A 24,935-nucleotide genomic window follows, 5' to 3' on the forward strand; every position below is an offset into this window, starting at 1 on the left:
ACACCCTCGAATGGGCACATGCATTCTGGGGACATCACCGGTTCAAATGAGCCTTGGCAGCTGGGATACGGGGGGCAGTGTTTTTGGACAGCCTAGCCATCTTGTAAATATCTGCCCAGGATAGAGTAAGAGACAGACCTAGACAGGCCCCTCTGGATGAGCAGGTCCATGCAGCAGCCATATTTCCTGGCGAAAGGCAGTGTGAGCTGGAAGGAAAGGCTAGTTTTATCCCTGATTTCCTGGCCAGTCACCTACTCTAGCTCTGTGTGGTCAGGGTAAGGTCAGTTATTGGGAACCTTTGATGTTTAAAGGGTTATGGCCCAGGGTGGTTACCAGGAAACTGAGTAGAATGACCAAAAATGTATGTTTTCCTGCCACTATTTTTCTACTTCACCTTTGATAACTTCACCTTTCTAATCAATTAGGCCAGAGGCCTAATAATTTGGCACTTGTGCGTTTATGGTGACAGGTGTTATAAAAACGTACTTGATTACAGAAATACCAGATTAATGAGAAATTAGCCAAATCTTTTTCACCTACAATGTTAAATATAAACTTTGAATCATAAAATTACTCTAAGGAATCAAAAATCCAAAAATCCTGGTCATTCCTTTGCCCTTACTGAACATTTTCTTTATAAAAATGTGTTAAGCAGCTTAAACATGACAGGGATGTACAGAAGTGGTGACATCAGGGTTAAGTAGGTGACGTTGATGTCACCTGTTGGAAAGGTCTGACTCCCAATAGTTTCTCTGATTTTAGCACCCAAAATCTTGGGCTCATACGATGTGCTTCCCTGAGCGTGGCCAAGGTTGTTAGTGATGAAGGCAAAATCAATGTCATTGGAGGAAAACTACAATAATAAGTAGGCTGAATACTGCTTTTTGACTACTCTAGACTGGGTGATTTCAGCCATCATTTCTCCCTGCCTAGGACCAAGGACCCAAGGTCTAGCTGCCTGTCTTGCCTTCTGGGCAGTGCTGGCCTAGCCCTCTTGCAGCAAGATACACTGTCTATCTGAGGAATCCATATGGTCACCATTCGCGGTGGGGTGCAGGCGCCCTCACCTCCACCCAGCTGTATAGGCGTTCCTGGGTATGCCGGTCATCCTTGAAGCCAGTGATGGCCAGCAAATCCACCACAAACTGCTTAGGACTGATGTGCAGGGTCTGCCAGGAGAGCCCACTGTCAGCGCTGGGGCAGCTGCCCAACGCACATTTGCTTAGCCCCTCAGAGTGGGGTGCAGACAGGCGCTTCCCTGGGCCTGCAGGAGCCACAGGGATTGGGGCACTTTCACTCCAAACTGCCTGTTGGCCAAGGCTTGGTCCAGATGAGACTACCCTCCCTTCCTGTCCCTCTTCTTGCCACCCTTCTGCCCCTGACCTGTTCCCTTTACCTACTCCCACCATCTTGGCTTGCTTCCTCTTGTCTTGTACCACTTACTGTGGGGCAAGGGGACAGGTGGCGAAGGAACAGGACCTGGGGCTTGTCACATACCCACAGCTGGTTGGCCAGGGAAACCACCTTCGCTGTGATGGCTTTGGGGTCCTTTTGCCTGATGGAATCCAGGATGATGTCAGTCAGGAAGCGGTGACATTTCTGTGCATAAAACATCTCTTCCCAGGATAGAGAGAAACTCAGGAAAGTCACCTCTGTGGAGGAGACAGTGGATGTGGCCACATCTACCCAAGGCCAGGGCCTTAGAAGCAGCCTGGGGTAAGGGTTCCCGAGTGAGGGAGACTGTCTCTCTGAAGGACCCTGGGTGGGGCTTAGGCGTCTCCACAAGGACATGCAGGGCCCAGCCTGGCTCCAGAGCCTCACCGTGGGGGCTGGCTGTGGGCAGCGTGCGCCTCAGCTTGTCCATCTGTGTGGTGTAGACGATGCTGTCCTCAAAGAACATGCAGGAGCCGTCACTGCCCACCACAGGGGGGTGGCTCACTTTGAGGATGACCCCTGTGCTGTCCACCTCACTGGCTTCAGGCAGAGGCTGCTCAGGGGCAGGGCCTTCTGTGGAAACAATGTGGGGAGGGCGTTCTCCTTACGTCGTTTCAGAGCTCAGCCAGGGAGGGGACCTCTGGTGACAGACCAGTATAGCCAGTCACCCCACCCTTCCAGCAGCTGCTGCCTCCAGCCTCTTGGAAGTGGCACCTTGGGTTGGCAGGGGCCTGTCCTGGCTCTCCTCTCTTCATTGCCCTGTGAACTAAATCCTAAATTTCAGAACTCCAAGAACTCTCCAAATTTTTCTCTTGAGCTAAGATTGGTATAAGGCCAATAATAACTCAGTTGGGGACTGGAAATCTTTATAAAATTATAAAATGAGAGGAGCTTTTTGGGTGAGCCTTTGATGTCTGTCCACTGAGAAGTATGCTTGACAGACCAACTTGTGGCTCACAGGCAGGGCCCAAGAAGGCCCCTCTAAGCAAGGCTTGAGCTACAAAAAGGGCAGGCGACAGTGGTGTAGGAAGGACTTTGACGGAGCAGAGGAAACAGCCCATGATGGCAGTTCGCAGTGCACTTCCCTGCTGTGCGCTGCAGCTCTCCACACCACACACCTCTCTCCCACTCCTCGTCCTGTCCACGCCCTTGCAGTCATCCAAGCCAAAAACCTGCCCCCTCTTTGGCTGAATCCTTATCCCCATCCTCCCCCAACTGCCTGGCCTGTTTCCATCTAAAATGACCTCACTGCTTCTAGCACTTCCCCTCCTGCTGCTGCATTTCCTCTGCTCCTGGAGCAAGCTTTCTGAACGCACACCTGACTGCTTGCGCCCTTGTTTAAAACGCTTCAGTGGCTGTCCACTCCCTTTATGATCAGAACAAAGTGCCGGGTCCTGAACTTAGCCGCAAGACCTGTTCTGATTATTTCTATCTTCGCTCTTATCTCCCATCACTTCTCCATGTGAAGCCTGGCCTCCAGCTAGACCAAGGACCTGCTTCCACAAGCCCCGAAGCTTCTCCTTTCCCTGCTGACTCCCCAGCCCCCAGCCTCCTTTGTACTCCTATTACTTCATAGGCACCCCCTTCCCATATGCTTTATGTGGTCTCTTAGCCCCTCAAGCCATGCCACTGTGTTGGTTATATATTTGTGTCTGCTGCTTGACACAGCTGGCATTGGTGAGTGCTGGTTCTAGTCCCCTTCTGTCACTCACTCTGTGGTTTTAGTCAAGGTTTGCCTTTGTTGTAAATGAGATTGGTATGAGACTCACCTCTCTCCTTTAACCTCTGCTTGGCCCAGTCCTTCAGAGTGACAGCTCTTTTCATGGGGAAATACGGCTTAAATGTTGGCTCTGGCCCTTTGTCTTTGGCTCCAGTTCCTGCCTGTGGACCTGGGTCCTTCTCTGAGGCTGTGGCATGGCCTCTCCAGGAAGCTGAGGTACTGGGCTGGGAAACAGCCTCACTTCCTGAGGGGAGCTGCAGGGCAGCCTCCTCCGAGGAGCTGCTCCGGGCGCCTGGCAGTGGCTGGAATTCCCACTGCTTGCAATTGACCATGTCCCACTCCCTCACCAGGGAGATGAGTTTTTGCATGGGGGTGACAAGAGGGTCTTTGGTTTCACATTTCTGTGTGAGGTTAACTGTGGTGCACTTCTTCTTGGGGGGACTTTCAGGGTGGGCCCCCCAGTGTCTAGGGTTGGCACATAGGCCAGAACGGTGGGAGTATGTGCTGGGATTGCCCGCCCGTTTGGCACGTTGGCACAGGGACATCTGGATGGGCTGGGAGTACTGCTCAGCCTCCTCCATCTGGCTGGACCGGGCCAAGGTCCCCTTGGCCTTGTTCCATAGAGTCCTGTCATTGCAGTCTGGGAGGTCCACCGGCGTGCAGGCTGTGGTCTGGGGAGGGAGGGACGGAGGGCACAGCAGCTCTGGGCATGTTTGTTTCCACAGTGGAACCTCCTCCCCCAGATCGAAAACGCTGGCCCCTGAGACTTCGCTTGCTCACCCAGAATGATCCCACCCGCCACAGTCAGCCCTGTGATCTTTGCTCAGTCTGAGTGGGGGTGGTGCCAGCCCAGGGACCTCTCACACGCCAAACGGACATATCAGCCCCAGGCCACAGCAGCCAACACTTCCCTGGGCCTCCTCCTAGGTTCAGAAGCCAGTTACTGTGCTAGGAGCCATCTAGGCCCTGCCCTGTCACACAGCTCTGTCTCCCTCCCCCCCCCAGCAGAGCCTGCCCTGAGCCCTGGGGCGGTTCCCTTTGAGGACAACACCAAACCCAAGAAGGCCAGGCCTTACTTCTTTGGGATCTCTACTGAACTCCACCAGTGACTCTGGCCCTTCTGTCACCACATGCAGCCTCCTGATGGGAAAAGCCACTTCATTTTCAGAGTCCTTCTCCTGGGTCCATGACCTGCACACTCCAAGAAGGGTTGGTTAGTGAGTAGAAGCTTTCACTAGCCCATTGACCAGTCGGTCAGGTTTGCCCTTTGGCTGGGAGTTAACACTGGACAGCAGGGGAGTAGGGGATGTTAAACGGTTTTGCTTAGGTCGCTGGTCAATCCTGGACCTGCTCCACCCCCCTTAACCGTAAGGAGAACAGATCCTATTGGGGGGTAGAACTTAGGACAGAATTCCCAAGAGGAAATTAAAGGACAAACTCCCGAATGTGGTGTCTGGAGCCAAGTTCCCTTACTTGTACGCCTCACATTGGACAAGGGCTTCTGAGAGAGATGGAATGTGGTATTCCTCCACCTCCTGGCAGAAGAGGGGCCATTCCCTGCAAATGACAGGAAGATATGGGACCGGGCAGCGGGGCTGGGACTGTAGGAGGGGCTGAGGCCTCCAGAACAGCAGTTCACACGGTGGAAATGGGCACTATGCCCTCCTCCCTAAAGGCTGCAAACTCAAGGGTCCTTTATTACCGAGGGATGGGGTTTCATCATACAGTTTCCTTCCCTCACTTACTTAAATTCGGATGGTAAAAACAGTTTTCCAAGTCTCAGAAAGTTGAGAACATGTCGGAACATTTGCCCATCCGCATGGATCAGCAGGGTCTGTCCGTATGTGATCCAGTACACTCTCTTTGGGTTGGACAGCAGTTCTGGATACTGCAAAGGGTTGGATACCACACTGTCAGTCTATTAGTTAAAAGTCTAGGTCTTTTGTAAGGGGGCGGGTCAGTCTTCTCTTCATTTCCCCGACCATTCTGCAGCAGAGGCTTTGGGGTTTCTTGGCCACAGGGAGCCATGGTGGGGAGCAGAACATTGAAGGAGAAGCACATTATCTCTTCTGCAAATTTTGCTGGTCCTTAGACCACCCTCTAGGGGTATTTGGGACCCCACCCTCCCTCCTGCTCAGTCCAGGCCCCTCAGAGTGGCCTCCTCCCTACCCCCAAACTCCTGAGGGCCTTCCCAGCATGCTGTTAGAATAAGACCAGGGGAAGGGGCTTGTTCTAAGCAGGTGCTGGAGGCTATGTGAGGGTCAGGTGACGAGTTCCAAAGCCGCTCAGCTGCAGAAGCCAACGGGAGAGGAGGGCAGCCTGGGTCAGCAGTACCTTCAGCAGGGTCTGCAGGCTGGTCGCATACCAGTGGCTTCCAACATAAACCTTGACGATCTGTTGCGGGGAATACACAGTGATTTCTGCTGCCCACTCCTCACCTAAGGAAACAATGCAAGGGAACACATCACCGGGCCAGAAGGGAAGTTTTGGTCAAGAGTGTAGTGCATGTAGACTCAGTATCTTCCTCAGTCATACTGTGTCGTCTACTCAGAAGCAGCAGAAATCCGACTCCACCTTCTCTGCTGCTCAGGCCTTCCCTGCAGCTCACCATGCGGTTTCCTGGGTGGTCAAGTGGGGTTGGCATGGCAGCTTGGAGGGTCGGCTGGTGACTCTGGAGGTGGGGAATGTAAACCTCCTGGAATCTCAACCCCAAGGGCACCGCTGCTCTTCCCCTGACCCACCTCTCTCAAGAAAGCTAGAATGAGGTTCCTCCATTGCCAGCTGCCTCTGCTTTCTGGCTGGGTGTGTCCTGGGTGTGTAACTTTTCATGTGGCTACTTGGACTGGAGCTAGGAGTCCCTTGGTATGTTTGTGCTTATGTTTTGGCAAATGTCATAGAGCCAGCTCTCATCAATTCACTGTTTCTTCTACAGAGAACAAGCCTCTAGGCATGTCTGGAGAATAGGGCTTTCTTCTGGGAAGATGAACCCACGACATTTCCTGGGGGTGAATAGACTTAGGCTTTGTTGTGATGTTTGGGAACCAGTTTCTAACGAGCTTTGTAATGAGTGAAGGATATCTAACTAGATTATAATTAGATAAGAGGTAAGAGGTATATATTAGATTGTGAACTCCGTGAAGAGAAGGGCTGGGTTTGTTTTGCTCACTTCTGTACCCCTAGTGTCTACTTCTGTCCTGGTAAATGGTAGGTGCTTAATAAATGTTGAATGTTGCAGAATGATAGTGATACAGCATAAACTTGACCTGAAAAACTTTTTGTTAATAGGAAACTATAAGTAGGTGGTGAAAACAATATTAGCTTTGGACTCAGATTTCAACCCCACCTCAATTATGACCTAACTATATAATTTGAGCAAGTTACCTCCCTGAGCCTCTGATTAATCTGTTAAATGGACCCAGGGACTGTTCCTCCCTGGATAGCAATGAGGACCAAGTGAGTACAGCATAGCAGCACCCAGAGCTGAAGCAGGCATGACTTGGGGACTGTGTGCCTCACATGGGTCGGTCTGCAGTGTTCAGCCTGTACGGACCCATCTGTGCTGTTTGAGGCTACTCGCAGGCTTGCAGTGAGGAGGGCTCACTTAACATGAAAGTTTCCCTTTAGGCAGAACCCACAAGTGTTGGTCTGTCTGGCTTTCCTTTCCTCTTCCCTCTACAGTTCCTGGCCCTGGCCAGCCTCCTCTTTCCTCTCCTCCTCCAGGCCCTTCCTTGATGCTAAATTCAAAATAAGAAGCTTCCTCATTTACTGAGCACATCCATGGGTTCCAGAGTCCTCGGCTCCAGATGAGTCTTCAGAGCGACTTTCATTGGCTCATAGGTGATGTCCCTCTTGTCCAGGAAGGCACAGAGCTCATACACCTCAGAAATGGTCTCGGTCAGGGGCAGCCGGCAAGTCCCCAGCCAATTCCTGCCAGAGGAAAGGCCTGTCACAGAGAGCCTCCGCACTGCACCCCGAGGGGCCAGCCTCTCAACTCTGTGTCCAGAGCGTCTTGCCCCAGCACTGGCTCAACTTGTCATTACCATCATTTCCGTGATTTAACTGGAAACCTGGTCATATCTGAGGAGGGTAAGCTTGAACACACAGGCTCACCCTTTTGCAGCTGAGCTTGACCTATTTTAGCAAAGTCCTTTAAATTGACAAATTGCAAGCCTCCAGGTCCTGTCTCAGGTTCCAGAAGCCAGGCCAGGGCTCAGCCACATCTTTCCTGCCCCTGTGAGTATCTGCCCACGACATCTCAGCCACTATGTGGCAGGTTGCCATGGCCTTGGGAGATTACTAACACTCTGCGTGCCCAAGAAAGTCTGAATATCAACCTCCTGCCTCCAAAGGCACTTGTTTTTGCCCTCAGTGACATCGGGGTGGGCCACAAAGGTCCAAAACAACAATATTGAGGTATGATAAGGTTCAGGGTTGGCTGACCCCCTCCCCAGCGACTCAAGAAAACCCACTTCTATCTTTAGTTTGGGTACTAATGTATTTTGTGACCCTGAGAGCTGTCCACTCTGAACCTGTTACCCCTTCTGTAATGTCCTTGCACTAATGGGGACATTCTGAACTCGCCCTTCAAGGCAAAGGCCAGGTATCACCTCCTCTGGGAAGCCTGCCTTGCCTTACTTCTGGGGGACTCACCACTGGCTCTGGCCCCTCTAGGTGTCCAGTGAGCCTCCCAAGGGTGGGGGGAGGACCTTTGGAGGAGGGTCTGCATGAGGGGAGGGGTAATACTTAGCACCTTGAGGGGTGTGACTGTAGTCTGGTCACCTCAGACCTAGCACAGGGCTAGAACCAGAGCAACAGTTTGCAGAGAGCAGAAATAGGAAAGCTTGGGAACCATTGCATCTTGACACCAGCCCTCTCCTCTGAGGCTGAGGTTTGGGGGTGGTGGTGGAAGTGGCTAAAATTACAGGTTTGCCCCCAAGGCCACTACTTCCCTCTGGCTGATGGGCAGGGTACCAGGTTGGTTCCTAGAGAAAGGTGAAGCCCAGCCTGGGTGGGACTGAGCTGTTCCCTGAGGAGAGCCTTACTTGACGTGCTGGAAGAGAACCCCATTCCCTGTGATGTACAGTCTACTTCCGTCCAGCGTGCTCTCAATGCGGAGCTGTCCCAGCGCGGAGTCTGGGTACTTGACGAGCAGACCCAGGGCCATCGTGTACAGTGGCTTCATGGACTCCAGGCCTGCTGTGCGGCCCCCCTTCCCCAGGCTCGGGGGCGGACAGGAGGTCCGGGAACAGCCACCTGTGCCAGGAGAAAGGGGTGATCATAATTGTATCGGAAGCTTTGGGTCTCGTTCTACTGCTGCCTTGAATTAGTACTAAAGAGGCTTAGAGGGAGCTTACGGCGTTGCACAGCCCAAATCAGGATCTTCTCAAAATCAGTATAATTTTTTTCATATTCTCAGTCAGGTGGAGAGGTCAAAACTATTTGTTGGGAGGTGGGGAGGAGGGAAGGGCAATTTTGCTGGATCACTAACATTTGAAGTTCAGAAATTTCAGTGCAGCAGCCATCTGAGCCAACCTCTGGGGGAATCTCCCTTAGTTCCAGGCTCTGCTTTAACTCTCCGTGGGTAAAGATCAGCAACCATAGACAGAAGCTGAGGTGCATTACGGCTCCCCGGACTCCCAGCTCCTGTCACTCCTGGGCAGAGTTCTCCCCAGGTGGGGTATGTGAGTTGCTGGCTCGTGGGTGGGACCTTGTTCTCCTGTAGTGGGCACAATGCACAGTCTACAGTGGCAACGATGGGCAAGCTGCTGGGCGACTTTCATGGATGATCTCCAACCCTCAGAGCAACACCACAAGAGGGGCAGTGCTATCATACCATACCACAGGTGAGGAAACTCCTGAGAGGCTAATTAAGTACCTTGCCCCAAACTGCAAATCAAGGCAGGGGCAGAGCTGGGATTTGAGGGCAGCTCTGTCCATCTCCAAGGCTACCGGAGCTCTTTCCCTTAGGTATGGTGCTTTATAAAAGGCAAAAACTATGCTCAGTGTGTGTGTGTGAGGGAGATGCGGGGAGCAGGCTCCTGCATAGCGTACAGAGCCTGCGTGCAAACTAATTGCCGTTCCATCTTCACATAGTTCTTGTGGAGCCGGCACCACTCCACCCATCTCTCAGTGACCTGTGGAACAGAACTTGTTCTCTGAGGAACAGAAGCCCTTGAGGGAGGGGTTTGAAGTTACAAGTGTATTGTAAGAACCTGGGACAGGCTCCTGAGACCTGCTGCGGAATGTGACTACCCCTGAATAGGACGGGACTCCATTTGCCTAGGGAGGAGGCTAGGAGAGCTGGGCCTGAAGACAGGGAAAGGCCTATTTCCACGGATAAATGTCCAGTGATGTGCAAACCATACTATATGTTTTCAGTTCTATACATTCTCAGAATGCCAGCTGAGGCCACACTGAGGTAGCTCTAGCTCCCTGCAACAGGCACACTAGCTTCCATGGACGTGTAGGATTTGGGAAACAGGATGATGAAAGGCAAATGAAAAATGTGAAGGGGGAAGCAAGCTGGAATGAGGTAGGGTCGGGAGCATGAAGGCCTGGACTAGACCAGGGTAAGAAGTGTCAGGAGTAGACAGAAACAGACACAGCAGCCAGGGGTTTTGAAGTAGGGCACAAGGGAATTTGGTGGTGGGTGGGAAAACTGAAGCACTAGTGGGGAATTTGCCCAAGCATTTCCCACACCTTCCAGCTGTGCCTGGAAGAGAAGGACAGGAGTGGCAGGAGGTTCCCAGTTGTTCACCACTTCCACAAGCAGACCTCCCCTGCCCCTGGGAAGTCTGCCATCAGGCTCAGCCTCCCTCCCGAGGGCATTCTAGCCTGGTTTCCTCACCTAGATGGGGCTGGGCTACCCTCAGTGGGAAGACTGAACAGACAGAGGTCACAGAGGATTTCAGGCTGAGATTCCTCTTCTGGTTTCTAAGACAGCTCAAACACCTGCTTCTCTCACCACCTCCCAAAGCCCAAAGTAGTTGTGGGAGGGGAGATGCTTATTCTTGGCTTTTCCAGCTCTAGCCTGACTGCCCCACAATGACAAAGGGAGGGCAAGTTTCCCCTGGTGACATACCCATGTTCAGCCGGTATAGCCTTACAGCTTCAGTGAGCTCAGGGATTTCTAGAATTTCCACTTCTGCTTCTAACACATCTATGTTGGAGAAATTATCCGGTAGTATAATCTTCTGTGAGCGAAGAAAATTCACTTAAAAAGCAAAGGAAAACAAAATGAGTTAATGAGGTTATTTCTAATTTAGGTCTAGGCTTTGACACATTTTTGGTGCTGCAACCTATCCTAGGCTCTCCTTGTTCTGAAACAATTTCTAAACATACCTGGTTAGATTAGCTTTAAATCTGTAGTTTTCAAGGTGACAGACCCCAGATTACTTTGTTTTCCTGTGTTTGAGTCCATGGGTGTGGCCTCCCATGGCCTGGCCTGGGGCTCCCACGCCAGGCCCAGCTGGTGAGCACACTGGCCCTGGGACTTACCCTACGAGTCTTGACCCAAAGCAGGCCATTCCAAAAGAGGGAGTTGTCTTGCCGCTTAGAGAAGAAGGGCCCAGCCGAGCCTGGCTGGCAGGTGACACTTGCAGTTTGTCCCTGCATGGATGGCAGGGAGGGAGGCAGACATGGAGCCAACGCTAATGTCCTGTGTGAATCAACTAGGAGATTCCGAAGCACGTCACAGACAACTTTCCAGGTAACCGTGAATGCGAATGGCTGGGCTTCCAGATAGTTGGACCCCTAGTACAACTGGGGTGTTTCCTGCCCTCTTCATCCAGGAAGCAGCAGCATGTTAGAATCAGAGAGGTCACTCAGTGCACACCCCCACCAGAGCTTGTCCTGGGACAGGTGGCCGAAGGAAGGCTCTCTTCTGTCCAAGACTGAAGAGTTCATCCCTCCTTAGGCCACTAGCTGAAGAGGACAATTCTACAATGATTCTGGGGAACCTTTCACCATCCACCCTCCTTTCCTTTTATTCTGAGTTTAGCGGAAGTGAAAGCAGGTGGGGACCATCCTTTAAAACAACCCTATTTCCTCATTTTAGGGTGAGAGGAACTGAGGCCTGGAGCTGAATTAGATACATACGGGCAGAACCAGAAGAGTAGCTGACTTTGGACTCCAGCTCAGGGCCTTGCCCTTCACACCAACTCTCCGTGGCCTCTGACACCACTGCAGGTAGTTTCCAGTGCTGTCTTTATACCCAGGGCACCCCAAGGTGAACAAGGAATAACATAGCCCTGAGGCTAGTGGAGTCTAATGCTGGAACTCTGCTTGCATCGGGGAAGGCTCTGTCATGCCTCCACCACCTATGCCCAGGGCCACCACCTATGCCCAGGGAAGCCCCTGAGGCCCTAAGCACCACCCGGGGCCTCGGGAAGTGTGGATGGGAGGGATGGATGGGTCCTGTCGCCTGCCCCCCTCCTCCCACCCCTATCCTCCACACCCCAGGATAGAACAATCACCAATGAAGCGGAAGTCGCTGCACTCGCACTCAATCAGAGCCACAGTCTCAGCCAGCCACAGCAGGTTGTCTTCAGTTACCAGGCTTGGATACTTGGCCACCAGGTCTAGGGGCAGGAAGCAGTAGTGCACTTCCTCTTCCGTGTCTAACAGTGGTGTGTCCATGAGCCCCAAAGGGGCCTTATCATGTAGGCCTGGAGGAGAATGTGCAGAGGGGTGTCACTACCTCCTAGAGGCCAGGGTTCTTAGAGGCCACCATGGCTCTCACTGACCCAGGGGCCCCAGACGAAGCTGGAAAGATTCACCCTGGAGATGGTCCCTGCCAGGTGCCTCCTTCCTCTCTCTTTTCAGAGGTAACCCTAAGGTATGGCAGGAGTGTGGTGGGGAGCCGGGCATGGAAATCTATTTTTTCTAGTGAAGGGCAGTGTGACATGTTATGAAATTTTGGCTTATGTACCCAAAGTCATTAAATTCACATTGGCTATCTATTTGGTTCTTTCTAATTGATCAAACCAACCACTGTGACCTGGAGGCAAAATAGATCCTTTGACTCTTTTGGAAGCCCAACACCCATCCATCATGAATGGATGTTCTAGTGTCCCAGAGAAGCCAATCTATGCTGCAAGGCACCCATTAGACAGTGTCACTTGGGAACATTCCTTGTGTGGTGGTTAGCGGTGATATGAAAAGATGGTGGAGTTCCCTGACTACTCAGAGAGGTAGAAGGTAGGCCAGCCTTGCCCAAGTGAAAAAAATACACAGAGGAATGAACATGGAGGAAGATGTTTGATTCCAGTGGGTAAGCAGCCATGGAGAGGGCATGTGGCAGGGTATAAGATCAACGGAGATGACAGTGAGGTAGAGAAATCTTCCAGAACTAGCTCAGAAATCAGGGTACTCTCTGGAAGGAAGCCACTTCTGTGAGGATGAGGAGAAGGGAAGCAGGTGCGGGTTTCAGGAAGGGTCAGCCTGTGGTTATACCTGTGAAGGCTGGGCTTTTTATAGGAAATTCTGAGGATTTGCTGATACATTTCCATGTTCGCCAGTAGTTCAGAGACGCTCTCTCAGCAACAGGTATGTCTGCAGGCCGCACACGTAGATGGTGCTTCCCTTCCTTCAGGTTATCTAGAGTCTGTTAGATAAAGAAGATCACTGTTTTGAAAATCCTAAACTAAGTGACTACCAATTCTAGGGTGAAATACCAGGAAAAATAGTATGTGACTTACTTTGGTAAAGTGTTTTGAAATAAATTGAATCAATCACACAAAAACGTAAAAATTTAGGTCTATAATATGAGATGCTGATATTCAAAATCTCAATGACTATTTCTCTTCTGATATCTGAAACATTTTTAGGGGTTATAATTTTATGTTGATTAATAGAAATTTATCTTACACAATCTTAAGAGTAACTTATATTTAACTATTAAAAACTTGAGAGTTTTGACTATCATTTCCCATCAAGAGTTCAAAAATCTTTTTTGACTTGTTATAATTGTTGTGGCTGCTGGTTGTTTGTGCTCATCCTAACCTTGGAAGGTGGTCTAAGCAGGGAATGGAGGTGACACAGGTTACCACACTTTTCAAAGGGCTTTCACTCATTCGCTCATTTACCCTGACACAGCTCTGGTAGATAGATATGAGGAGAGTTTGCATTCCCATTTTGCTGATGAGGCGGTTGAGGTCAAAGGATGTGTGATTTGCCCAAGCAGCCTTTCAAGTCCAGAGCTTCCCTGGCGGAGGCTGGAGTGAAGCATCCCACGTAGGTAGGGCTGAAGCCCGGAACAGAGGGTGGGTGGGATGTCTTCATGCTGTCTGCACTGAGGGACCCATTCTCCCACAAAAGTCCTGCCCAGGGGGCAGATTAACATAACACCAAGCCCATTTTTTCTGTCCCTACCTTAGAAGAAAACAGAATTTTCCTAAGAAATTTTTGGAGATAGCTGGAAAAGTCATCCTGTAAAGGCACCACATGACCAAATTTTTTTCTTTGACAGCCTCAGAATGGACAGAACACCTCAGATTCAGTATCAAACTAATAAAAGAATCTGCTTCTAATTTCTAGCCACCCAGGGGCTGCTCATGGGAATCCCAAGCTTTGAGAAGAGCTCTCTGGTGGCCGTGGCTATAAACTGCATCCAGAGAACTGCTTATGTTCTGCCAAAGGAGGGAACCATCGTCAGAGTCTTCCCCACTTTGGGCAGCTGGTGGACTTGTGGAAAGACTGGACAATGGCGGGGTCATGGGGGCGTGCTTTCCTGTGGGTATTGAGCAATGGGGAAAAACAGTGAATGTATGAAATAGCAGAAGAGATTCTGTCATTCATTCACTTGAGAAATGTTTGTGTATCATCACCAGGGCAACAGTCAGACCTCGTGCCTTGAACTGAAGGATCTCTCAGCTTCGGAAAAGACATGAAAAGCTGAGAAAAGACATTAAAGCCAACAATTCATATATACAGAGATAAGAGCCAGCAGGGTTATGAAGTTTCAGGACCTCCAGGAATCCTGGGATTTCTTTCCACAGCATTAGAAGGGGATCCAAGCCTTCTTGTCCCTGTTTGCTCAGGATTGCACACCACTTTAGCTTCTATGTCAAGATGTCAGATATCCAGATGAGGGAAATCTGTGAGAGATGGGTTTCTGTATGAGGGGGTAGTTGGCCTCGGGCAAAGAGGAATACAAATGAGGTGACTGAGAGGCTGAAACAGATTCTGCATCAGTGGATGGGCAGGATTATTGAGTTAAGATGAAGGATAAGATGCTCTTCTGCGGCCATTGCTTAAGTACCAGCAGCCAAAATGAAGTTCAACCCCTTTGGGACTTCTGACTGGAGCAAGAACCGTAAAAGGCATTTTAAAGCACCTTCCCATGTTCGCAGGAAGATTATGTCGTCTCTTTTCGAAGAGCTGAGACAGAAGAAGTACAATATTCGACCCATGGCCATCCGAAAGGATGTTGAAGTTCAGGTTGTACGAGGACACTACAAAGGGCAGCAAACTGGCCTTTGCTGGTTCAGGTATACAGGAAGAAATACGTCACCTACGTTGAACGAGTGTGGTGGGAAAAGGCTAATGGCACGTTCACCCCATAAGGTGGTTATCACTAGACTAAAGCTGGACAAAGACTGCAAAAAGATCCTTGAACGTAAAGCCAAATCTTACCACGTAGGAAAGGAAAAGGGCAAATATAAGGAAGAAACATTTGAGAAGATGTAGGAATAAAGTAATCTTACACACAGCTTTCATTAAAAACTATTAAAATAATAATAAAAAAAGATAGGTATAATATCCTGGCAATATTTGTGCTGAGAAGTGGGACAAAGCAATGAAAACAGTGACAATGCACAGGAGGCACAGGACAGGGTGGCGGGGTACAGTAGATAATGTCCTGAGTCACCGGCCTCTCTCTGTGCCTTGAATGTGGCCTTCAGGTGTATGGAGGTTGAGGGAGTGAGGAAACTGAGTCTAGAGCAGTCAACAAGAGCCAGAGAGTGAAGGGCTCTGCAAACTGGGCTGAGGAGTTTGATTTATCCCCTAGTTAAGGTAAGCCACTGAAGGATTGGAAACAGGAACTGACCTGACTGATAAGTCAGAGCATCTCCACACATTCAGCCAATAAGACCTATGACTCCATCTCCTGTTCTCAGCTCCACTCATTCTCTCCTTTCCCTTCCCAGAGCCTCCCTTGTCCCCAGGCCCTCTCCACACATACAAGTGAGTCCAAACCACTCCCCGTCTTTACAAACTTCAGTGCTCCCCATTATCTATGGGATCAAGTCCAAAGTCTCCTTAGCATTTTACATAATGTCCTTCACAGTCAATGGAGGCAGCAGGATATACACAAAAAGCAAAGCACAAGGGCCTTGAACTCAGACAGACTGGGCTTTGAGTCTTGACTGTCACTTAAGGGCTTTTATTGCCCAGGCACTTTTAAACTGAATCCGCATAACGTCCCCTGACCCAAAAAGTAGACTCTGGTTTTATCAGTCCCTTTTAGTAAATGGGAAACAAGGCCCAGGAAGAGAAACAGCATTGGGTGCCCCAAGTGAGTGGAGATGCTAGGAATGGAACCCAGGACTCTAGAGCCCATGCATGTTCTTAACCACTGCTCCTAACCCGCTGCCTCCCACGTGTTACTTAACCTCTCCAAGCCTCAGGCTCCTTACACGCAAAGTGGAAGTAGTGAAATCTGGAAGGTATTGTTGTAGAGATTAAAGGAAATTATGTAAATGTAAATTTCCTTTCTCTTAGTGGTCAGGTCCCAAACTACCTTTCCAGCTTCATCTCCCACAGGTCTTTCATCCCCACCCCATTATCAGTGACATTAAACACCATAAAATTCCAAAGACACCCCATGTTCTGTGATGCCTCCCTTACTTTATGTACGCTGTTCGCTCTGCCCAGAGTACTTCTCTCTTCCCTTCTCTGCCTAAATAGCCTAGAGCCTCCCGCAGCCAGAGAGGGTCACCTTCTGTCTTTGTTCCCCATTTGAGAGGTAAGAAAAGTGTGCTTATTAAACATCCAAGTGGCAATGGTAAGGAGGCAGCTGGGTGTATAGGTCTGACATTCATAGGAGCAGTCAGGTAGAGAGATATATTTGGGAGTCATCAAATCTGGTATGTAAATCCATGATCCTGGATGCATAGGAATGTCATATCTTGTTCACGGGAAATTCAAAGTAGTCGTTACATGTCTGTACCTTAACATCACAGTGCTTCCTAGAACTTTCTGTGTAATTTGGGAAAGCCCATTTGCCTAAATGTAACTGCTCCAAGCCTCTCACATGCTGTCAGCCGGGTTGGGAGTCTTGGCTGCTACTGCAGAGTGTTAAGTTTCCCTTCAGGGTCACTCACAAGAGTTTGAGGTTCATGGCAGACTGTCAATTCCCCTTTACTTGCCCTCTGGAAATCCACTGAGGAGTAGTATGCTCAAAAGCAGCCATAGACAGTATATAAACAAATGATCATAGCTGTGTTCCAACAAACTTTGTTAATTGATATTTGAATTTCATATAACTTTTATGTGCATATATACATATATATATATTCCTATATATATATACATATTCATATATATATATATAGGAATATATATATATAGGAATATATATATATATACATATATATATATATTCCTATATATATATATATATATTTTTTAACCACCTAAAAATGTAAAAACCATTCTTAGCTCACAGGCTATACAAAAAAGAGAGTGACCTGGATTTGGTCTATGGGCTATAGTTTGCTGACTCCCAGCTAATGTGAATAAATTACACATTTTATATAAATGATAAAATTAACATTTAAATTGTACAGTTCAATCGTTTTTCATATGTTCACAGAGTTGTACAACCATCACCGCAATCTTATTCTACACCCTGAAAAGAACCCCTGCGCCCATTAAGAGTCACTACCCAGTCCTGCTCCCCCTACCCTTCCCAGCCTGCACCGCAGCCCTAGGCAACCACTAATCTACTTTCTGTCCCTATAACTTTGCCTATTCTGCACGTTTTAATAAGTAGAATCATATAATAAATGGTCCGTTGTGTCTGGATTCTTTCACTTAATATAATGTTTCAAAGCTCATCCTTGTTACATGTATCAGTACTTCATTCCTTTCTATTGACAAATAATTTTCCATTTTATGGATACACACTGTATTCATCAGCTGAGAAACATAGGGTTATTTCCACTTTGGGGCTATTCTGAATAATGCTTGCAGAACATTTGTCTGCAAGTATTTTTGTGGACATAGGTTTTAATTTCTCTTTGTATATATCTAAGAGTAGAACTGCTAGGTCATATGGTAACTCTGTTTAACTTTCTGAGGAACTTCCAGACTGTCTCTCAAAGCGGCCATACAAATTTACTTTCCCATCAGCAGTGTATGAGGGTTCCAGTTTCTCCACAGCCTTGCCAACACCTGCCTTTTTGATGCTAGGTATCCCGATGGCTGTGAAGTTGTATCTCATTGTGGTTTTGATTTGCATTTCGCTGATGGCTAATGATGTTGAGCGTCTTTTCATGTACTTAGTGCCCATTTGTGTATCTTCTTTGGAGAAATGTCTGACCAAATCCTCTGCTCATTTTTTAAAATTCTTTTTTCTTTTTGCTGTTCCATTTGGGTGTTTTCTGCTACCTTGTTTTCCAAATTGTTGATTTGATCCTCTGCTTCATCTGCTCTGCTGGTGATTCCTTCTAGTGCATTCTTCATTTCAGTTATTGTATTCTTCACTTCTGACTGGTTCTTTTTTATGGTTTCTATGTCCTTTTTTTATGCTTCCTATCTCTTTGTTGAAGTTCTCACTGAGTTCCTTGAATATCCTTATAACCATTGTTTTGAACTCTTGCCTCCATTCATTTAGTTCTTTTTCTGGAGTTTTTTCCTGTTCTTTTATTTGGGACTTATTTGTTTCCTCATTTTTCCTGCTCCCCGAGAAAGTGCCTCCGGCATTGGGGGATTTGGGTGCTGCAGGGTTCCAGTGAGTTAGCAGGATGAAGCAGCAGAGCTCATCAGACCAATCAGATTCAGATTTGGCTGCAAGTGTAGGGGGAGGGTTTAACACATTAAAGATGGCGGCTGCCTGCCTGGCTGCACGGGAGAAGAACCTCAAATGGAAAATGGCAACTGTCCTCCAGCCCTGGCCTCGAAGCCACACACGTCAGTCTGCTCCCCATATGCCTCTGACAGCCCCCGAGTCACCGTGCCTCCGATGGATCCCAAGGTAAGTGCCTGCGAGCGAGTGAGTCTGTGCGTGGGTCATTTAAGAGGACGTCTGGGTTTCCTGCAGCCCTCAGTCCACCAGATGGTTGGAATCCCCACTGGTTTTCACAGCCATATGGGGGCCCCTCTGGGGAGCCTGGAGTGTGGCTGGGGTCCTTTGCTCCTCCATGGGGAACCTCAGCGGCCCAGGTATCCCTCCCTATTTTCAACTGCCACATGGAGGTTTGGGACCAGCCCGGTTCGAATTTCTGCCCTTCCTACCAGTCTCGACGTGGCTTCCACTTTATATCCTTAGTTATAAAACTTCTGTTCATCCAGACTTCACATGGTTCTCCAGGTTGACTGTTCTGTAATTTAGATGTAATTTTAATGTGTTCATGGAAGGAAGCAAGCACGGTGTTTATCTACTCCACCATCTTGGATCTCCTCCCTTTGCTCATTTTTAAATTTGCTTATCTTTTTGTTTAGTTGTAAGAGTTCTTTATATATTCTGGATACAAGTCCCTTATCAGATTATGTGATTTGCAAATATTTTGTTCCATTCTGTGGGTTGTCTTTTCACTTTCTTGATGGTGTCCTTTGAAGAACAATAGTTTTTAGTTTTGGTCAAGTCTAATTTATATATTTTTTCTTCGGTTGCTTGTGTTTTTGTTGTTGTACCTGAGAAACCATTGCTTAACTTAAGGTCCAGTGATCTTTTTAAAACTTGAATTTGATCAGTTTACTTCTTTCTTCAGACACCTCCAAAAGCTACCTGTAACACTTAGAATAAATCCTGTGTCTTCAGTGTGGTGGGCCTATAAGACTCTGAAACATCTGCTCAAATGTTGCCTTGCCAGTGAGGCCTGCCCTGACCACTCTTTCTAAAGAAGTAGCTTCCATGGCCTCAGTCACTTGCTATCTCCTTATCACATTCTTACTATACATATTACTACACATCTGTACATTTAAAAAAAACACAGATGTAAATGTTTTATTCTTTCAAGTAAATTCCAGTACTACAAGGGCAGTGACTGATAGAATAAATAAAAACTACACTCACAAAAAGAAAATTACATAAACACGTTCTGAAACCCCGAGAAGTCCTAGAATACAGAAATGCCCTCCTCTTTCACTATTACAAATGAAGTATTGCTCAGTTTTTCATAGCACTTACCTCTACCTGACATTACATGGCTATATGGCTCATTCCTAGATCTCCAGTGCTTAGCCTCTCATTGGTGCTCAATTCACAATAAACGTTACATTTAGAATCAAGACAATAATAGGAATGGAGTATGTCCTTTGGAGGCCAAAGCTACACGCTGGGGGGAGATGGGATGGACAAGTAGAGTGGGGGGCAGGAGAGATAAAGGATAGGGATGTGGGGGGATAAGGGGGGTGAAGAGTAGGGCAACAGTGTGAACCCAGGTGCCTGACCTCCAGAAGCTTCCCATCTCATTGTGCTTGTTGGTTCCTTCTATGGGGCTTTCTAATAAGGCTTACTTACTATGTTACTAATAATCCTGAGTAGGGTATGCCATCTGTCAAGTGCATGGAAACTTCAGTTAGTGGGAGGTAAAGTCTCATTTTTATTGTTAGGGGCTAAGTCTGAAGGACTCTCTAGTGAGGAGTACTAGCAGTTTAGATAGAGCAGTTTAGATATGCGCTGTCTAATATGGTAGCCATTAGCCACATGAGGCTATTGAGTACTTGAAATGTGATGGTGGAAAACTGAAATGTGCTATAAGTGTAAAACACACATCAGATTTGAAGATTTAGTACAGGAAAAGAATGTAAAATGATATCAGTTAAAAATATTGATTAGATGTTGAAATGATAGTATTTTAAATATATTGGGTTAAATAAAATGTATTATTAAAATCAATGTAACCTTTGTAATTTTTTAAAATGTGGCTACTAGAAAATTTAAAATTACATATGTGGCTCACATTATATTTTTATTGGATCATCCCCCTTTCCCCTTAAAACTTATAGGAATAATGCCTGGTACCCAGAATGTTTTCAATAAATACTGGCTGAATGTATTATGATGGGCTGCTTGAGAAGTCTTTAAACTAAGAATCGGCAAACTCCATTTTCTCTAAGCAAAGTGTATATATTTAGGCAAGTACTTGAGTACCTGGACAGGCCTTAGATGGGGGGGAAATGATGGAAACATATGAAGCTGCTGATTTGCTTGAGACAGCTGTTCATTCTCCAGCTGTATTTACATTCTGCTTCAGTGAATAAATACTACTTGGGTTGTGCCAGCCTAAATGTTTATTTCTTTGAAAACACCATTTCCAAAACATAAGTACTTGTTTTACAGTGTGTTTTAGGAAGGCAGATCTTTATGATTCTTCAAATACTTCTACCACTCAGACAACTTGCAACTTTGGAACTGGGCCTCTGAGTGGTTACTCCCATTTAGAAGCTGCTTCACAGTTGTATTTTGTTTCAATATTTGGGAAGTGAGGACAGCAAAAGGCTTGATAACTGTTTGTATAATCGGTTTGTGTTTTTTTTAAATGGTTTTTTCAAACAATTGCCTTTGTCCCTTTGATTTTCTGCAATGAACAAGTGATTTTCTCCTTTTCCCCACAAAATGGTGCCGTGGTATACAGTCATCAGCAATGCTGACGTGCCAGGCCATATACGTGATATTGAAGTCACTTGCAAGCAATTCTAGTACTCTGTTCCTGGGGTAGTTGAAAAAATTTTTACTTCAGGGGGGTAGTTTGAAAAAATAAAAATAAAAGACTACTACAATAATTTGCACTGGAGTATATTAAGAGTTTTGATTTCCAAATATATATTCGCTTTTAAACGAAAACATTGAATTATTTAGCCAGGAGGGTCCATAAAAACATGCATTCTGAAATGTTCTTACTCCTGTATGACACAGACATGTATGATCTACTGCAGGTGTTTTCAAAGAGGTGTTGGGGAGCCACAGTCGGTAGTGCACTGAACTGCACCATGGCTTGTTGGGTCAGTGCTTGGGGTGATGGAGTAAACAATACCTTGCTCAGAGAGTGGGATTAATATGGAGCATGGCCAATGGTCCTTTCTAATCATATTTAGTTCTTCCAGGTTAAAAAAAAAAAACCATTTTCAAAAACTAAGTATAAGCTACTTAAGCCATAGAAATGATTTCTGTAGTTTGGAGAAAAATTGGGAAAGAAAGTAACATTCTTTGGTGATGCTTTAATGGTATATAAGCAAAGGTATTTAAAGCTCTTAAAACGAGAAAACAGGAAGTCTTGGAAAACAGAGAAGTGAAGACAAAGGAAAGATTCTGCAATTTGAAGGATTTTTTGCTTTGCTGTAACTGAAGGTTGCAGACCTAACAGGCATAGTGAGAAGTAATATTTTTTGATGAATCCTTTAGATTTTAAATCTCAGAACACAGCGTATATAACAAACACTATATCTATAGTTTTCACCTTCTAAAATTCAACAACAAAAACAGAAGTAGTTTAAAATAGGATTTCCAAGAGTCAAGGACACCCTCTCAGGGGGAGGTAAATCCCATTCTGGGTCCCTAGTGGCTGCTGATATAAATTAGGCATAGTCAGGAATGAAATCCTTTATTCAGAACATGCATTCCCAGTGTATTGTTTATTACTTTAACTCACTAAGCACACTTCCCTATTAAGAGGGTCATCTCAGCAACCAATATATAAAAGGACAAAACATTAAGTGATGTAAAGCCTGTGTTTACTGGTCACCACTCTGGGAAGACAAGAGTATCTTACCTGCAGCAAAGGCACCAGCTGCAAACCCAGTGCTTGTTCATAGAGCAAGTTCAGCTCTGCACAACTGGAGAAGGAGAGTTTGGAAGTGTAGAGGTAATAGTGCACGTGCCTAAATGTGAAACCATCTCTGTCGATGAATAGCCTCTGGCTTTCTGAAGAGGTCAAGGCTGAAGCCTCTTTCCACAACAGGGAGTCTGGGAACTGAGCGAGTTTGCTTCTGGGAACCGAGAAATGCCAGCCCCCAACGTTAAAATGAAACAAATCCTCGGCCGATTCATGGGGCAGGCCAGGCTCCTCCTAAAGGGGGAATGAAAAGAGTTAAGCAAGAAAAGGAAATAAAAAGCATACATATTGGAAATAAAGAAGTAAAACTATCTCAATTTGCCCATGATGTGATTTTTGCATATAGAAAATCCTAAGGAATTCACTAAAAAATTATTAGAATGAGTTCAAGGTGGATCAATATAAAAAAAATCAACTGTATTTTTATACACTAGCAATGATAAATCCAAAAATAAAATTAAGAAAACAATTTCATTCACAATTGTATCAAAAAGAACAAAATGTTTAGGACTAAATTTAACAAAAGAAGTGTAATGCTTTACTCTGAAAACTTAAAAACGTGTTGAAAGAAATTTAAAAGACCTAAATAAATGGTAAAACATCCCATGTTTATGGATTAGAAGACTTAATATTGTTAAAATGGCAATACTCCCCAAATTGATCTATAGATTGACACAATCCCTATGAAAATTCCAGATGCCTGTTTTTGCAAAAATTGACAAACTGATATTAAAATTCATATGGAAATACAAGAGACCCAGAATAGTCAAAACAATATTGAAAAAGAAAAACAAAATTTGAGGATTTACACTTCCCACTTTCAAAAATTACAACAAAGCTATAGTAATAAATATGACGTGCTACTGGCATAAGAATAGACACATGAAGAAGTGGAACAGAATTGAGAGTGCAGAAATAAACCATTACATTTATAGTTAATTGAATTTTGACAAGGGAGCCAATACAATTCAATGGGTAAAGAATAGCCTTTAAAAAAAAATGGTGCTGGTACAAGTGGACATCCACAAGCCAAAAAAAAAAAAAGAAAGAAAAAAGAAGAAGAAGAAGAAGTTGAATCCCTACCTCACAGCATACACAAAAATTAACACCAAGTGGATCATAAACCAAAATATGAGAGCTAAAAATAAAAAACCCTCAGAAGAATAAAAAGTCTTCAGGACCAACCTTCAGTGCATAGCTTCCCAAGGAGAGTACTTTGAAGGTGACCACAATGATATTCAGCAATGAGGTATGTAACACTTTTTTCTAGGATGAGTTTGTGAACTTAATTGTCCAACCTTGTACATTTTATTGGCACCCCCGGTACTAGGGCAATTCACAAATATATATAAGAGTAGAGACAACAGAATAATTGGATTAGGCAATGCCTTCTTAGATAAGATACCAAAAGCACAAGTATAACAAACAAACAAATAAATAAATTTCATCAAAATTAAAATCTTTTGTGCTTCAAAGGACACCATCAAGAAAGTAAAAAGACAACCTACAGAATAGAACAAAATATTTGCAAATTGTAGATCTGATAAGAAACTTATATTTAGACTATATAAAGAACTCTTACAACTCAACAATAAAAAGATGAATAACCAAATTTAAAGTGGGTAAAGAATCTAAGTAGACATTTCTCCAGAGAAGATACACAAATGGCCAATAGCTAATGTAAAGATACTTAACATCATTAGCCATCAGGGAAATGCACAAAACTCACATGAGGTAGCACTTTACACCCACTGAATCAAAACAATGGATAATAACAAGTGTTGACAAAGATTGGAGAAATTGGAACTCTCATATCCTGCTGGAGGGAGTGTAAAATGGTACAGCTGCTCTAGAAAAGAGTTTAGTAGTTCTTCAAAATGTTAAATATGGCCCAACAATTCCACTTCTAGGTGTAAACTCAAGAAAAATGAAAACCTATGTCCACACAAAAACTCGCAAATGTCCATAGAAGCATTATTCATAATAGCCAAAATTAGAAACAACAAAAATATCCATCAACTGATGAATGAACAAACGTAGTATATCTATACGATGAAATGTCATTTATCAATAAAAAGGAATGAATTACTGATACATGTTACAACATGGATGGAACCTTAAAACATTATGCTAAGTGAAAGAAGCCAGACACAAAAGACCACATATTATATGATTCCATCTATAAGTAATGCACAGAATAGTTAATAAAGATTGTAGATTAGTAATTGCCTCGGGCTAGAGAGGTTGGGCGACAGAATTGGAAGTGACCAGTAATAGGCATGGAATTTCTTTTGGGGATGATGAAAATGTTCTAAAATTGATTGTGGTGTTGGTTGCACAACTCTGTGAATATACTAAAAACCATTAATTCTACACTTTAAAATGGTAAATTGTAAGTACGTGAATTACATCTTAATAAAACTATTTTAAAAAGAGAAAGTTATGATGAGGTGTTCCCCACCTCACTAAGCACGTGTAGGACTTTCTTGGAATCATACCTGTACAGACATTATAATACTAGGGCCATGGCAGGAGAGCTGAATGCTGTGGGTTCCTTTTTATATACAAAAAGGCAAAGATAATTAATCCTCCTCCGCTCATTGTTAAAAGTTCAAGGTTATCTCTTCATAAGTAAATTATCTATTTTGCTTCAAGATGACCTAGCTTATCAACACTATAGAAAAGTATAAAGCCATCAAACATACAAACCACCTGTATCAGATTTTAAAATAAGCACTCAAGGATCACTACTCTTAAAAAAAAAATTAAGAGTGGTAAAT

The 24,935-nt window shown here is 45.7% G+C and overlaps 1 protein-coding gene and 1 pseudogene across 1 annotated transcript; one reads left to right on the plus strand and one right to left on the minus strand.

Annotated features, from left to right (window-relative positions):
- Positions 1-92: 92 nt before the first annotated feature.
- On the minus strand, positions 93-24,665 carry KCTD19 (potassium channel tetramerization domain containing 19). Its single transcript, XM_033128029.1, has 16 exons — positions 24,654-24,665; positions 22,093-22,389; positions 12,608-12,758; positions 11,629-11,820; positions 10,236-10,367; positions 8,197-8,407; positions 6,921-7,081; positions 5,489-5,592; positions 4,900-5,042; positions 4,628-4,711; positions 4,231-4,345; positions 3,204-3,825; positions 1,822-2,007; positions 1,498-1,652; positions 1,068-1,169; positions 93-206 (listed from the first exon to the last, which is right to left on the minus strand). Exons 1-16 carry the CDS (start codon positions 24,663-24,665, stop codon positions 93-95), a joined length of 2,781 nt encoding a protein of 926 aa, XP_032983920.1.
- Positions 14,426-14,842, plus strand: LOC117035129 (60S ribosomal protein L26-like; annotated as a pseudogene).
- Positions 24,666-24,935: the final 270 nt, after the last annotated feature.

This window comes from Rhinolophus ferrumequinum, chromosome 15, assembly GCF_004115265.2.
Source record: "Rhinolophus ferrumequinum isolate MPI-CBG mRhiFer1 chromosome 15, mRhiFer1_v1.p, whole genome shotgun sequence".
NCBI lineage: Eukaryota > Metazoa > Chordata > Mammalia > Chiroptera > Rhinolophidae > Rhinolophus > Rhinolophus ferrumequinum.

Excerpts from the sequence above, each read along its gene's own strand:
- KCTD19 (XM_033128029.1), bottom strand. Across the intron at positions 7,082-8,196 it reads GTTCTCTTCCAGCACGTCAA|GAATTGGCTGGGGACTTGCC; the intron begins GTAAGGCTCTCC and ends TTCCTCTGGCAG. Across the intron at positions 1,170-1,497 it reads CCCTGGCCAACCAGCTGTGG|ACCCTGCACATCAGTCCTAA; the intron begins GTATGTGACAAG and ends CTCTCCTGGCAG.